This window comes from Leopardus geoffroyi, chromosome C1, assembly GCF_018350155.1.
Source record: "Leopardus geoffroyi isolate Oge1 chromosome C1, O.geoffroyi_Oge1_pat1.0, whole genome shotgun sequence".
NCBI lineage: Eukaryota > Metazoa > Chordata > Mammalia > Carnivora > Felidae > Leopardus > Leopardus geoffroyi.
The window spans coordinates 184,182,435-184,198,650 of record NC_059328.1 but is presented as its reverse complement, the minus strand read 5'-3'; the positions used below and the strand labels follow the sequence as shown (position 1 = coordinate 184,198,650).

Genomic DNA, 16,216 nt, shown 5'->3' with positions numbered 1-16,216 from the left:
AGCCATCACAGTGTTAAAGGGAAAGAACAAAGTTAGAGGACTGATACTATTCAACTTCTCTCACTTCTTAATACTCAATAAAATTAGTACATACGTTCTGCAAGTATTGTGTAAATGTTCATTGATGTCCTACATTCATTTACTCTAATTTGTTCTTTTTCTTTCCTGTTCATTTCTGATCTATATTTTCTCTCTTTTTACTTAACAGACAGTGTGGAGCATTCATTATTAAGACAACTGGGCAGCTCTAGTCCAGCTCAACTGATTTCTTGTCCAATGATCCTTGTGTGGCCAAGATCCAGCTTCAACGAACCGTCTAGAAGCTGCCCATTGTGACACTTAGGGTTAGTTAATACCTCGCCATACTTATTTATTCCATTATAAGCTGTCTAAATTCGATGAAATTTGCTTTTTCAGCTGTTCTACAAAACTATTTAGGTAGTTGTGGCACGTTGGTTTGTTTATGTGTTAATCTAACTGTAGTGACATTTTCTACATGTTTTATCCATTCCATAAATAATAACCACATTGGGAATAGTGAGGTGTCTTTCATTTTCTCTGCTTTGTGTTATTTCTTTTCCTCTCAATCTTTTAGGAGTAATGTTTAATAGTCATTACTATTTATTTTAGTATTTAGGATAAGAGTCCTCTCTAATGCTAATAGAATTTTTAATACTTTCATGCCTTGTGGTATAAGTACATTTGATCTTAATGATTCAGTTCTAATACTGGCTATTTTGTCATTTAATATGTTTTTGACTGAGTTTTTATTTATTACTGCTATTCCTTATTTAATTTTGCTTCTGCCATGGTTTTCAAAATTTGAGTAATATTTATACTTTTTTTTAACATTTTCCAAATATTAGAAACCCTTCAACATGATCAGTTTTCTTACCTTTTCATATGATTAATTTGACTATATTAAATTTTTACTCTAATATTTGTGATAATGCTGAAGCCTTTTATAATATAAGCCATTTGGTACCCAAATTTATATAATACGGTTCACCTAGTAGAATTGTTTTGATAAAAGAAGGGCTCACCTCTGACATCCCATAATACTGACTGATACCCCACTATATTTTGGTGTCCTCTACTGCTTTAATATTTTGACTTTTTATTCTTATATGTTACCAATATATTTAATTATATGTTATTAATATTTTAAAAGACAGTTATTTTCATAAAAAGCAAAGCTATTTCTTACACCAAAGGAAAACTTCAAATTCTGATTCTAAAGCCAATCTTATTATAAAATTAGAAAATAGGTAGGGAGGAAAAGCCATTGTTCAAAAGTTACAGAACAAATTGTTTTCATCACTGTAATTTCTGTAATAGTGTAAAAAAATCCACTTTACATTCATTTGCAATTCTTTTACTTGACTTCCTAATTTTAGGTGAGAAGAGGAAAATCCATAAATATTGGCATTACCCTCATTTATCTCTCCTCTCTCCTTTTCTATGCCCAAATGTATTACATGTTCAACAGCATAAGCAGAAATAGTAAGACTTAGATCCCAAAGATTTTCCTGATGAGTCAAATAGGGTGTTTCTTTTGAAACCATAATGAACAGTAGGACTATATGATTATATATTAGCCGACAGGTATCCCATGCACATTAATTATTCTGTTTTTAGAAATATAAATAGACTAATAAGTCCCACAATGAAATTTCAAAAGTTTTTGTTCTGTAAGTAAAAATGATTAACCACTGATGTTAGAGATATTTTAATAGCACTCTCCTTGATTTTCAAAATGTTTAACATGATGCTAAACAAATCCTGGACTGTTAATAAAAGTTAATGATGTATTATTGGATAAGTAATTTTGATAATAATTGATACCCAAGTGTGTTTCTTCCACAAAACTATAGAGATCTGCGTACACACATATACTACGTACACACACACACACACATATAGATTATATACACATACACATTATATATACATACAATTCATATACACACTTTCTTAGAATTTAGCTTCATTTTGTGAAGCTAATTAAAACTGTGGAATTCACTGTCAACCAGAATATATGGAGGACATCATCAACTTTCTTTACGACCTAGTTTGACAGCTCAAACAGGTTATTTCTAAAACCAGATTGAGAGGATAAAAATTCTCCTTATATAACTAGGTAAAAGCCATTTTATTTTTCTCTTTTTTGTAGTATATCATCTATAGATAAATTTGAAAAGTTTCTATTTAGTTCCTATTTTGAAAGGCCAATCTGAAGACATCTGAGGAAATTCACTGGGTTAGAGTGAAATGGATAATACAAATATTAGTATCATCACATGTACCAAAATCACAAATAACTTTGCAACCTATCTTCCCAAAATCTCTAATGTAATCAGAGATAGAAAGATGGTAGCATGTCAAAAAATAAAGGATCTTGGAAAATTAAGACTTTAATTTCTTTCCTGTCAGCCAATTTCACAAGAATGGCTTAGAAAAAGAGGTATGATTTAGTTTGTAACAATGCTTTATAAATTTCTGCCAATAATGACAGTACAATATTTTCAAACAAATTTATACATAAGTCCCAGATGTAGGAGTGTGTTTCATGGGTTTGTGGCGTATTTAAGAAAAATAATGAATTGGGGTCACATACACAAAAAAATCTTTGTATCTCTCTCAGAAGTAGTGCTTGGATAATATTAAAATGTAGAATCAAAGGACTAGAAAAGACTTTACAGGGGCATTCAATCCAACTTTGATATCATGTTTCAACATGCCCTGTTGTTAAAATAGTACATTGCTGGCCCCTAGACCTATACTTTGACTAAAATTTATTCTGAAATCTCTATAGACTTCAGTAGAAAGAGGCAAATTTTTCAAAAAAGATGGGAATAATCATAATTGGTGCTGTTTCTTTCAACTCTATTCAGTGTTTTCATTCCTAGTGCATAAATTCCTAAAAAAAAATATGCCACCAGCTTCTGTTCTTCCATGTTTAGTACCACTCTCTGATTAGCAGCTACAGTTATTGCTGTTTGTTTCACCTGCTCTATGTGTTTTTGTCTCTTTGCTTTTATGTATTGCATAAATTTACTGGTACTTTCTGCATTCTCACGATTCCTCTCAAAAATCAAGTGCCATTCAAGACCACTTGTTTTATTTCACATTGTCATTTTTGTCCTTTCCATGTAATATAATCCTTCAATTTTCTGTTATACTAGTTTCATGGTTACCTTGATACCTACTTTATGACCTGTCAGAATCTAGAAATAAAATAACAGGCATCAATTTTAAATTTGTAAACTAACAGATTAAAGTTTTCCAGTTTTATCATTCTTTTTAGTTATGCTGCTTAAAATAGGATCAACTAATACATTACCAAGCCTGACTGTATTGAAGTTAAGATACACAGTAACAGGCTGAATAGTCATTAAAACATTTTATTTAAGCTAGTAAGTGATACCATATTGACATCTGACTTGTTTTTAAAACATGTAATTAAAAATTTTTCCATCTACTGATTTGTCAGTTTTACTCATTTGATGCGTATTTCTTAGTTAAAAGAAGCCAATACTTGATTATTTACTAATATTTTGGTACATAATTTTAGTGAGACTAGTATGTGTTAATCTCAGTTTTGCATTTCTGTCAAGGTATATACCCACGAGTCAATGTCATTTAGTATTTCTCTAAAGAGGATATGAATCAAACATCTTGGTGTACTTTTTTCCTTTGGAAAACAAGTCTATGGGAAGCTGCCATTCTATACCTAGGAACTAAATCCCTCCCCTTCCTTACCTGCTAACAGTTTTTTTCCTCACTTCAACCCTTTTACTGACTGGTTTTTGTTTCTCATCAGAGAAAATTTGGAGAGCCCTAGATCCTCACACTTTTGGACGTCCTACAAGATCCCAGTATACCCGTAGGCCTAGAGAGAGGATTTCTAATAAGAATGTCCTTTGATTAGACTCTTTTTTCTTTATGTCTTCCTTTATGAAAAAGAGGATAGAATACATCTCTCAGAATTTTTCTTTCCTGGGGAAAGTAATGCTTTTGAGAAGATAATTTTTTGTGTTGCTATTTTGTTTTATAAGAGAGTCAAGATTCTCCTCTAAAGTATAAAGGCTTCAAAGTAAGTGTCTCAAAGCTCTTAGCATTTTCTTCCCCTTACTCACCATTATCAAGTTCTGTGGCATTTCCTCTAGATCTTTGTCTTTGATAGGTTTCAGTACTTTAAAAAGGAGTTTTCCCTTTGGTAAATTCCAAGCTAAATCTCCAACTATACTCTTCCTGTCCCATGAATTCCCTAAGTCTACCAGTTGTCCTCTTCCAATCTGGAAAGAATTCCCTGTGTATTCATCTGAATATCTACTTTCCAACTTGTTTTCCAAGTACCATGTCCTTGTTGTTTGAATCACTTAAAACAAAAACAAAAACAAAAACCTGAGTGTGCTAACAAAGAGAAAGACCTCCATCTGGTTTTCCCCCATTCTGGCTATTAGCATTCTGAGGGACCTCTATTTTGTATTTTGTATAGAATTTCTCCAGATTTTTAGAGACCCTGACTCTTTTATTATCCACCCAACTCAATTAACTTTCTTGTACTTAAAATGGTAGGGTTTAAGGATATTTACTGTGTAGTCATTATTTATGGTTTCATTTTCACATGTGGCTCTAAACTGAAAGAAAAGAAATGCAATCAGATACACTTAATTTTGGAAGAGTTTTTCCCAGCTTCAACATATTTAATGATGTTTAAATTCACAGCATATTCCTATAACAGCTATCTATACTGGCCTAAATATATAAACCTAATAATCCTAACCTGATTTCTAGATTTGGGGAATAATGGCAAGAGGAAAAAAAAGGATCTTTCCTGGCCTTGACTTGCCTAAGAACAGGAATAAAGAGAATTCCTATTAACCCAAACAATCTGATTTGATAGAATTTCCAACAGTGTAATCTAATATGAAAAAAATCAGGCAATGTGGAGAAAGATGTTTTGGCTTAAGGAATCCAGCTTAAAAGTAGCTAATTCATGCTTAAGAGAGTATAATCCTTAGTTTTCACAGATTCTGTCCTTTTATTTCTGAACTCATTGGTACTCAAAGTTCCACGTTTCTCACAGTGGTTCCCAATAACAGAGTGAGCATTTTGGAAGAGAGCCAAGATAGCTTTTGCTTAACGTGGAATATTACATCCTTTAATCTTCAATTTCTTTTGCTTTAAAATAAAGATTATAAAAGGAAATTTTAAAAGATGACGATCAGGAAAAGAGTTACTTACCTTTGTGTCTAATTCCTAAAGATCAGATGCAACTATAGAGAATGCTACTTAATACACATCTTTTTGTACATCTCTTTATATCTTATTCTTGATTTCAAAAAGGCTATCCTGTTTCCTCAAAGGATTTTATAGGTGCAACCCTAAATAATAATGAAAGATAAACATTCTGTGTTGAACTTCAGCAGATTTGTATTTTTGAAGTTAAAAATTTATTTTAAAGATTCTCTGATTTCAGATATAAACCTAACACTATACAACTCATCTTAATCATCCACTTGCTTCTTGAAAATTCTTTCTAAATCACTGTCACCTTTTCATAAATGCTGTATACCCAGTACAAGAATTTAGCTTTCCTATTTTCTTCTAAATGATAAATTATTTGGGGAAATAACCCAAAATTCATTCTAATGGTCGTTTCTTCATATGAAATCATCCACTTGCTCTTTCTTTATTAAACATCCTTCAAACCAAACATCTTCATACTCTATGTAGGAAAGGTAGCTAACAATAGTTTTCACTGACATGATTTAATCTCAAGTCATGCAGTTCAAAAGAATCTTGTCTCTATCATTAATAATGTACAGTTCATTATATTTTAATAAGACAAAGTTGTAATTAGGGTCTATCTGAATAGAGTCGTGTAAGAATGTAACTACATTTTTTTTCTCAGAAATAATTACATACTCAGAGATTTGCCAAGTTCCAATATGAATATTAGCTTAACCTTCTCTGAAATACAATTATATGGATTCAGAATTAGAGGAGTCCTTATTCTCCAGCACTTATTTCCTTTGAAATTGCACTCCCAACTTCATTGATAAGCAGCAGACTGACTTGATTTGATTATATTTACAGAAATCAAGCCTGTTTCACTGTGGACAAGGCCCTCTGATGTTTACCAATCATACTAAGTTCTGCTTCACTTCTGTTCCTTATAGGAGTCAGAAAGTTCTTGACTTTGCTAGGGACTCCAAGTTCTTCTTATATATGGAAATGATATATTCATAATTAAATCAGTACACTTAAGAGTGAAAAGGGGCACTAAAAATAATTAAAATGATCTAATTTTTGAAGTATAACTAACCAACAAAGAAGTTTATCATATTAACAGACCCATAAACCATTCTATTCAAAGACTATTTTTCAAAACCAAAATTCTAATAATACAGTATGCATAAACTAGACTGTCCCAGGGAAATTGGAATGTTGTTAACCCTATTAAAATATTATAAAATGAATGTAACATTACACTGAGATCAAAAAAGTATAGTCTGAAAGGGATTAAGCCATAAGGGATAGGCCTGAATTACTCTATTACTTTAGCCCTTGAAGCTTTATGATTTCTGGTTTAGCCGTTGATATAACTATATAAATAAGTTCAATGAATATGTTCAGGGATAAGCCCCTTTCTCAAGTTATAAACACGAAACCACAGAATCATATCAACTTGAAAACTATAACGTCTAATAAAACTATGGAATATTCTTAATTTTTTTTTAACGTTTATTCACTTTTGAGACAGAGAGAGAGAGAGAGGATGAACGGGGGAGGGTCAGAGAGAGAGAGGGAGACAAAGAATCCGAAACGGGCTCCAGGCTCTGAGCTGTCCGCACAGAGCCGACAAAGAATCCGAAACGGGCTCCAGGCTCTGAGCTGTCCGCACAGAGCCCGACGCGGGGCTCGAACTCACGGACCGTGAGATCGTGACCTGAGCCGAAGTCGGACGCTTAACTGACTGAGCCACCCAGGCGCCCCAAAACTATGGAATATTCTTAAGATATTAGTCTTAAAATATTGGTAACTTGAAACTAAATTTGGTATAGAATAATGAGGTAATTCTCAAGAAAATCTTTGGTTTAGTCATTGAAGATTATTTAAAGTCCATGATAATATTCCTTATAAAAACTGTAATAACTCTGTTGATAATTTGCTATAAAATCATGCTTAGTATATCACATTTGTGCTTACTGTATTCTTCCAAGGCAAGAATAACATTTATTTTTATAGCACTTTATAATTTATAAGCACAATACATATATTATCTTATTTTGTCCACTCAATATATTTGAGAAATAATCGACAACTTTTTTATAAGAGAAGTAAGGCTTTGAAAGAGTAAGAGAATTGCCCAAAATGACATTACTATTAAGTGGTAGAACCCAGAGTTTTGATTACTAATAAATTACACCAGTAAGGAAGCAAGTGATTTCTGGGGAGTATGGGAACTAAGAGCGGAAGATCCTTAGAGAACACTTTTCAGAAATAATTTTTGCCCCTTCTAAGAGTTATGGACCATCTTTCATTGAATCACTAAAATTAAATCTTACACAAATTAAATCTTGGACACAAAATGTCTATTCTACTCCCTTAAGCATCTCAGACTCAGAATCAGAAAATATTTCAATTCTAAAGTAAACAAATTCTGATAAACACGGAACTGTTTAATCATGCTTTTATCAAGTAACTGAAGTATGAAGTTTCCTAATAAAAGGGAGAAACAGAATGCCATTGAATTTAATTTTTAGATGTTAATCAAAAATTTTCTTCAAATGTGCTGTGTAATTCAGCATTCAGAGAAATATAAGAAGGAACACAAGGTAAGAAGAAAGGCCTTTTAAGTTATCCCTGAAAACTTTAATCCCTCTGATAAGCAAAAGATACCTATAAGTGGAGCCACCTACTCTTTATATTTTAGGAATGTGACACATTTCCACATGTTTTTGGAAGCATAAAGTCCACCAACAAAAACAAATGAACCTTTGGTTGCTTTGCTTCTGCCTTCCCATTTTCTTGCTAATAACTGCAGTGTAGGCATTTATCAGTGTTTGTATAGACCCTACATGTATTATTTGCTATTTTGAGAAAGGGCTATTCAAGTTTTCTTTTTTTACATCCTAATCCAAGGGGCCAAACTCATGCCACTCTTTATACTGATAAAATGTGTGTGTTTCTAAGATAAATGGATCATAATCATAATTGCCTACTAAAGTCAACTTAGCTCAAAAATTGTAACAGTGCCTAAAGTTAAATACAGCCTGATGTCATTACAGGGAATTTTCTGGAACACTGATTTTGATAACTAACATATTTTATAATACTTTATAAATGGTTCTTTTCTGGTTAGAAGACTATTTTGTACCTTCACAAAGTATCCTAAAGTGATACGAATAAACTCTCTCAGTAACCCCACATTTTAAAAACATTTTTAACCCTAGAAGCACCTAGGTTTGATACGCTGTAAAATTATTCATTGTTTTTATGACTTACTCCTAATAATTAACCTATTCTAGCATTGGCAAGTTGTTACATTGTTAGTAGACATGCTCAGAGTCTTGCTAGGTCAGTAGAGTGGCATCTGTGCCCAAATTAGGGAAAACACAATATATAATCAACAGTGCCTCTTTAGAGAAGTTTTGCCCTTTATCTTAGAAGCTTCAGTTCATTTCCCTTAACTACATATAAGCTGCTATTTAAGTATTTAGAAGAACAACTTCAAAACTTGGCATTAACTTTCTGTTGTCAGATTCAGGCTGGGCAACTGATTAGCCTTCATGCTACTTCCAAAGTTTTAATCAGCTTTATTAGATAAACTCAGGCTTGATGCATGCATTCTTCTTGAATCACAACATTCAAACTCAGATAATCTGAAGAGGACAGAACAAAAGATGAGATTTTTTAGGCAAAAGGATTTGGCTAAACACTGACACTCTGAAGTAGGCATTTACTCATTATAAAAACACCTTAGCTGAAATCTTCCTATTCTCAACCATCTTGAGCAAAGCAGTATCTTCTAAAAATCATTATATTCAGCAGTGGATCAAATAAAAATCATTTGTTGGAACACAGAGTCCATTCATTGGATATTTTACTTAACAGAATAAAACATTACTCTATTAATATGAAAGTTTATTAATAATTCCTTGATTTTCTCTGGATAGTGGCTTTCTTAACCATAGGCTTAAGTGCCTTTCTGACTCTAATTTTATATATCACTGAGTACATAAATCTTTCTTTTAAACATATCTTTACCAAGGTTCAGGAATGACACAAAAGAATATAACCTAATAATTGAGAAAATACCATTAGATATGGCCATTCTCAGATCCTTTGTAGTGAGTCTTTGTTATTGCCCTAGGTTTCCTCCTTGTCCAGCAATAGGTTTTAAGGTGGCCTACATACTCTTAATAGTGCGAATTTCCTAAAGCACACCTCTCCTCAGAATCCAGGCTGAGTTAGTATTATTTTTTAAATCTTTCCCTTACTTACAAGAGCCATTTAAAATGCATTAAAACCCCAGTTTTCTTTAAATCTCTTAATAGGAACCAAGGTTACATTCTGTGAGAAGAAGCTTTTCTCAACCTTCATCTGTAGGTTTGAAACCTTGATATTCTTGAACACCACACTTTCATCCTAGGAAAGATTTCAGAGCATTCAATTCTTACTCCACCTTAATTGATTCTGTTAAGTAGAGTCTTGGATAACTATTTTATCCAATAATAGGAAACAATTAGCCCTATGTGTGGTCTGACAACAAATGTGAGGGGTTTGGATATGCCTAACATTAAATGCTTTTGCTTTTTTAAGGGCATTAAAGAAATCCTAGTAGCCAAAATATTGGAGATGCAGGAGAAAACTATGGTTTCCCTTATGAATTTACACACACTTAAGTAAGATAGACTTATAATTCTAGTAAATAGAACAAATGCTGTATCTATAAAACAACAAATACCTTGGTAAAGTTTGAAAACTTGGGTCATATCTGGCTATATTATCAACATGATAATGTCTAAGCACTTAAAAACACCTTTGATGTTTGGATTTTTCAGATTTGTTCTAGATGTTTCATATCTGTAGACATAGCCACGCCATATACAGAATATACAATAGCAATAGGCCATTTGTTGTAATATGGTAAATTAAAAAAAAACAACACTCTCTTGCTAGAGAGATAATGTGTGTAGAAGATTTTAGCTTCCACATTATTTTGACTTTTCTATATATTGGTTAGTGTATATTTTACTGACATTAAATATTTTTTATAAAACATTTCAAACTCTAGATTTACATTAGGAATTTTGACAGATATTAATACATGTAAAGATAATTTATATATATAATATCTGGAAACCTGTCCTATTATAACCACTTATTTTATACCAGTTACTATGACCAGAGTAGACACTATTCTTAAATATACTTAAATGTATCTCTCTATATATTTCTGGCCCTCTTTTGTCATCCATACCAAAAGTATAAGGGTTCTTACAGCATCTTAGCAAGTATAAGCATTCACTGCATATATCATCCCAGATTCAGTACATATTTCTTCCTTTAATACTGTAACACTGTCATTATTCCTTTTTATCTTTCATTCAGGTCTTAGTTTGTGACGTTTCTAGCCTTTCAAAGCATTAACTTTGAATAAAACTTACCCATAACATTATATTTCACCTTTTAAATACAAAGATATTATGACTATCTGCTCTTACAGAATTCAAAATTTTTTTTAAATTAAAAAATGCAACAATAGGTAGACCTTCTTAAAATAAAAAAATGGCCAACTCTTCTTTAAATGCTGCCTATTTAATGTATATCCCAACTTTCTTCTCTAAGAACATTATATTCCTTATATACAAGGCTAGACTAATAATAAAACAATTAAAAGTTATATAAATAAGCAACATTTAAATTAACTACATGTAAGTTTATTCTAGCATTTATTGAAATTTGATTGTACAATATTAGAATAAGAGTTATTTTTTTCACTATTTTAATTTCACATCTTCTCCAAAAACTAAACCTAGTTTGTACTTCTGTTGGAAAAGAGTAGGAATTATATATGAAAACCTTCTTATAATGTTAGGTAGATAATAATTCAATTATATCAATTTTTTTTATCCTGCCTCATAAAGGATAATGAACTATCCATTAATGTATCTACTTTTTGTGTATATTGCCAAAATGTTTCTGGGCTAAAATATTCAGGTGGAGGAATAAAATGTAATAATATAGTTATATATTAATTACTCTGGCACATACTAAGGCCACTCCACCTATTGGTAATACTTTTGTTTTGCTACCTTTATTCTGAAAGTAACATGCTATATGTTAAGATCCAGTATTCTACAAATAGAGCCCTCGTCAAAAATAACATGACACATTCTATTTAATATTCCACTTGTCTGGCATTTTCATTTTAATCCTATATTTGTTATTCAGGCTAATTCAGTATATACCAAGGCATTTTTGTTCTAAAACTTTTGTAAATTTCAAGAGTCCAAGGGTAATCGCATTTTCCTTCAAAAACAAATTTCTGTTTGAAGTGTTTTTCTTAGTTAATTTATTTTAGGTAATTGTGCTCTTTACCAAAATGTACTGATGTACTTTCACAGTGCATTCATTCAATTCTATAAAGATTGTATTACTTTATTTTTCTCTCCAGATATAAATTACAGAAAAATGGAGATGGTACAAAAATCATTAATGTACCCCCCCCAAAAAAAATTCTGTTTTGCTTAGGTTGTGATATTTGGCTCTTATTTTATAGAGAATGTAAGATAGCAATAATAGCATAAACAGATTTAATACCATATAAGAGATAAATTTTAGCTCTTAACTATCAAGGTCCTTTTTCCTGCAAGTCAGGATATAAAAATGGACAAAGGTATGGAAACTAAACCCTCTTCCTTAGCCTCATATAATTCTGAAATGACCAATGATAACAAAGAAAGAAAATGCTAATTAACATTAAGTATTGCCGAAAACGTGGATTTTTTTTCCTTTACGTGTTTTGGAGAAAACACCTAAAGGATAAAAATTTTAAAGTACACATCAACAATTTGAGATGATTTTAATATTCTCAATGTGTTTCTAGCTAATCCCATTTAGGATTTTTTTTAACCTGATACCAAAGCAAAGAAATCTATACAATATCCACTTACAGAACATATTTTTCACAACACATAAAAGAAACCTTCTAAAATCCCTATTAGTAGCTGACCTACAATACAAATTATTTTTAAAAGATACTAATACAAGTAAATTCCTCCTGCACTATTCAAATGCTGACTCTACGATAACCTTAGGATTATTCAGGCTATATCCAACTGTTTGTGAGAGTAGCTTTCAGTTAAAAGAACACATATAATATCCTAATGTCTATGCCAAAGAAAAAATGAAAATAAATTAAGCAACAATCCTATGTTTACCAGTTAGATTTTTTTTTTTCAACGTTTATTTATTTTTTTGGGGACAGAGAGAGACAGAGCATGAACGGGGGAGGGGCAGAGAGAGAGGGAGACACAGAATCGGAAACAGGCTCCAGGCTCTGAGCCCGACGCGGGGCTCGAACTCCCGGACCGCGAGATCGTGACCTGGCTGAAGTCGGATGCTTAACCGACTGCACCACCCAGGCGCCCCTACCAGTTAGATTTTTATGCCCGTGCCCTATGTGTCTATCTTTAGAGAATGACTTGTTTAAAACTCTTGAGCTCAAACTTAACCTACCTTCACATGTTGAATATTTAAAACATCTACCTCTACAGACTTACCAATGATGGGTTTTGATAACTTGGTTGACTTTGGCTAGTCCCCTTCTCACTACTCTAGATGTTAACCAGTAAGTGTCACTATTTTTCCTTTGCTTTTCTAAGATCAGGTTGATTTACTAATTTTTTTACACTTAGCTACACACAGTTATATATTTATATTGGTTTTTGTGCTCCTGAATGGATAGCTGTACTTTTAGATGGTCTCCATAAATTATGGAAAAAGGAAGAAGTCCTATATATTCTCCTTAGGCTAGAAAACTAATTTTATGGTATCAGCTACATCCAAAATGTTTTATTTAAAATTTGTTTTGAATTAATTACCTTATTTTTATGTAATAAAGGCTGATTTTTATGTGGGCAACATTAAAATTTAAAAAAAATCTTTCTAGTTTGAGGATTATTAATTGAGGATTATTAATTGTTAGATTACTTTTTAATTCTAGGTCAGACAGTGTCATAATGAACGTTAAAATTTTTCCTTTATATTCAGCAAAAAATACTCCTTCCATATTTTAAAATGGTGTAAAAATCCAACCATCAATGTTCACACAATGAACCATACATAGTTTCAGTAATTCATTTTAGTACTTATGGCTTTCTTCTATAATACCAAAATAAGCTTTTTACACATCGTTACTTGACTTATTTAATTACATTCCAGTAATGAATTATTAAATGAAACTGAACTCAGGAATAAAAGGTTTGCTTTTTAAAAATGTAGGGAGTTCCCATAAAGTAAGTTTTACAGAAACTTAAATATAAAAGTTAATGCAATAAATTCATTTTACCAGGATTGAAGATTCTTTGCCTTATGAAAGCCTTTATAAATTGCTTTAGTAAGTGATTTTTAAGGATAATCTGAAAAATGCTATATAGGATATTTTTTATAATGTACCAGTCTGATTATGTTAATAAGTCATAAGCTACCATGCAAAAAATACTGCATTAGTACCCATCATGCCTTGCTAACTTGGGACTTTTTAACTTGAATTTAAACATAGTTTGAAGAAATTATTTAAAACATAGAACAGAGATGTAGGTGTTCATGGCTTCCAAGTTAGCAAAGCCCTTAATACTTCTTTATACATTTTTAAAAATACAATTTAGATGATAGCTTAAAGACCTATGTAAACATAGGTTTCATCACACTTCAAGGTGTAGCCCATGTCCAACATAATAGCTACATTTCATTAAAAATGTAAAATATGACATTTTGTGCAGTTCATAACAAAATCTCTAATTAGGGGAAGTTAGAACATGTCTTGACTGTCATGTATGAGATAATTTACCAGGAATTATTCAATATGTAGCATTTTAGTTAGAGTGGGATTTGCTTTGGTAATAACTGTGGAGTCAGTTAACCTGATTTCTGCAGGCTTGTTAGGAAAGATGTCATAAGAATACAGTAATAAATGTTCAGTAAATTTATAGAACTTAAATTGTTAGTAAATAGATGAGTCTTTTCATAAGTTCATTTATATTAAAACTGTATGTATGAAATGAAAAAGTTTCAGTGTTTGTGAGCTTGAATAAAATTCTCTGGCTTTGTTACTATAATGGTCAAGTCAAATAAAACTTTTGAATATTGATATGTTTTCATGTTTAGAGATAAATGTATTATCTAAAGTATTTGTAAAATGTTATTTCAAAATACTTAGATTCATAAATTTATGACAGCATACTTTCATTTAGAGGAGAACTACTGGATTCAAGAATTTGGAACACTGTTCTGAAAATGAGAAACAAAATAATCTTAAGGAAAAAAAATACAGACTATAGAGTTACTAAAATTTTTAACAAATTTATACCAGCACACATAAGCAGGCTTAGGATATAAAGGGAACTATTGAAAGCAAGAGAGAAATATTTCATGATAAAGGTAAGTAGTTTTTCTAAGTTTCTATTTTGGCACTCATCTATTTCATAATCTAGCTATCAAGAATAATCCCCCACCTTGAAACACTCATTGCTGTATTTCAATTAAGGGGTCTTTTTTAGACTCTTCATCTTCAAATCTTTGGTTCTGATTATGCTACTTCCTCTTCCCCACAATACACTGCCCTCAGTATATACTCAGTGATTGATTGTGGTGTTGGTGCTGAGGCTCTGGCATCAAGACAAATCTGAGTCTAGGCTCTTCTGTTTTACAAACTATAACCTTGGCCAAGTTACTTAATCTCTCTCTGCCTCAACTTCTCATCAGCTAAACAGAGAAACAAAAATACCTCACAGTTGATGAGAAAAGTAAATGAGAGAACATAATTAAGGAACACAGAACTATTGGTTCTCTCCTTTCACCTTTGCTTGTTACCGAACTAACAATGAAAAATTTTGGCAAAATTATAGCCATGGGATTCTCCCCTTTTAATAATCCAAAGAGAGGACTTCCTGAACAGGTATATTTGCTGACATATCTATTCAAAAAGCAAGTTATTATTTTCACAGAGGCATATATGGAAAAAGTCAAGGTTTTAGAGTCACAAAACCTTACCTGCTATAAAATTTTTATTTTTCTACACTTAGCAATGATACACGTGGTAGTGAGCATTAAAGACTGAAGTGCTGATGTGTAGTGTAAGTTTTTACTTTCTTATTGCCTAGTTTCTTTGAACTCATGAATGGCAATTTCGTTTTTTTGCAGCCTTGAATATTTCTTGTTAATTTTATCCTTTTATATTTTGAGAATGTTGTTAGATCATACAATTTCCTAATTGTTATAACTTGCTGCTGCATTATTCCTTTTATATTAAGCCTCACTTTATCTTCAGTAATGGTTTCCCCTCTCAATATAGACTGCCTACTATTAATAATACAATACCAGCTTTCTTTTGGTTTATTTATAAGCCCAGTATTTCTTCATGTCTCATTTTCTCTTGTAAGTATATGCCTTTTAACTACATATAACTAACTTTTTATTAAGAATGAACATTGCTGGGGCACCTGGGTAGCTCAGTCAGTTGGGTATCCGACTTTGGCCCAGGTCATGATCTCACGGTTTGTGGGTTCGAGCCCCACATCAGGCTCTGTGCTGACAGCTCAGAGCCTGGAGCCTGCTTTGAATTCTGTGTCTCCCTCTCTGCCCCTTCCCTACTCATGCTCTGTCTCTCAAAAATAAATAAACATTGAAAAAAAATTTTTTTTAAAGAATGAACATGGCTGTCTTTTGACAGAAGGTTTATCCTTTGATGTTCATTACAATTCTGAGATATTTGTAATTATAATCATTTCTACTGTCTTATTATGGGTTTTCTTTTACCATATTTTTCATTTTTCTTTGCCCCTTTTTCTCCTTCCTGTCTTCTTTTGGATTGAATTTTCTTTAACATTTCTTTTCATGTGGTTTGAAAGAAATACATTGTATTTGTATTATTGTACTGATTTAACCTAAAATGTGTAACATGCTTATTAACTTTATA

The 16,216-nt window shown here is 31.8% G+C and overlaps 1 protein-coding gene across 3 annotated transcripts in view; it reads left to right on the top strand.

Annotated features, from left to right (window-relative positions):
- Window positions 1-16,216, top strand: part of BOLL (boule homolog, RNA binding protein) — a 73,541-nt gene that overhangs the window by 42,379 nt on the left and 14,946 nt on the right. For 2 of the 3 annotated variants that reach the window (XM_045480631.1, XM_045480634.1), the window contains exon 11: window positions 209-537. In XM_045480631.1, the coding sequence (XP_045336587.1) occupies window positions 209-232 (24 nt within the window). In that variant the 3' untranslated portion in view covers window positions 233-537. Of the gene's footprint in view, window positions 1-208; window positions 538-16,216 lie in introns of those variants that run through there. The other variant, XR_006713078.1, reaches the window with a different exon arrangement.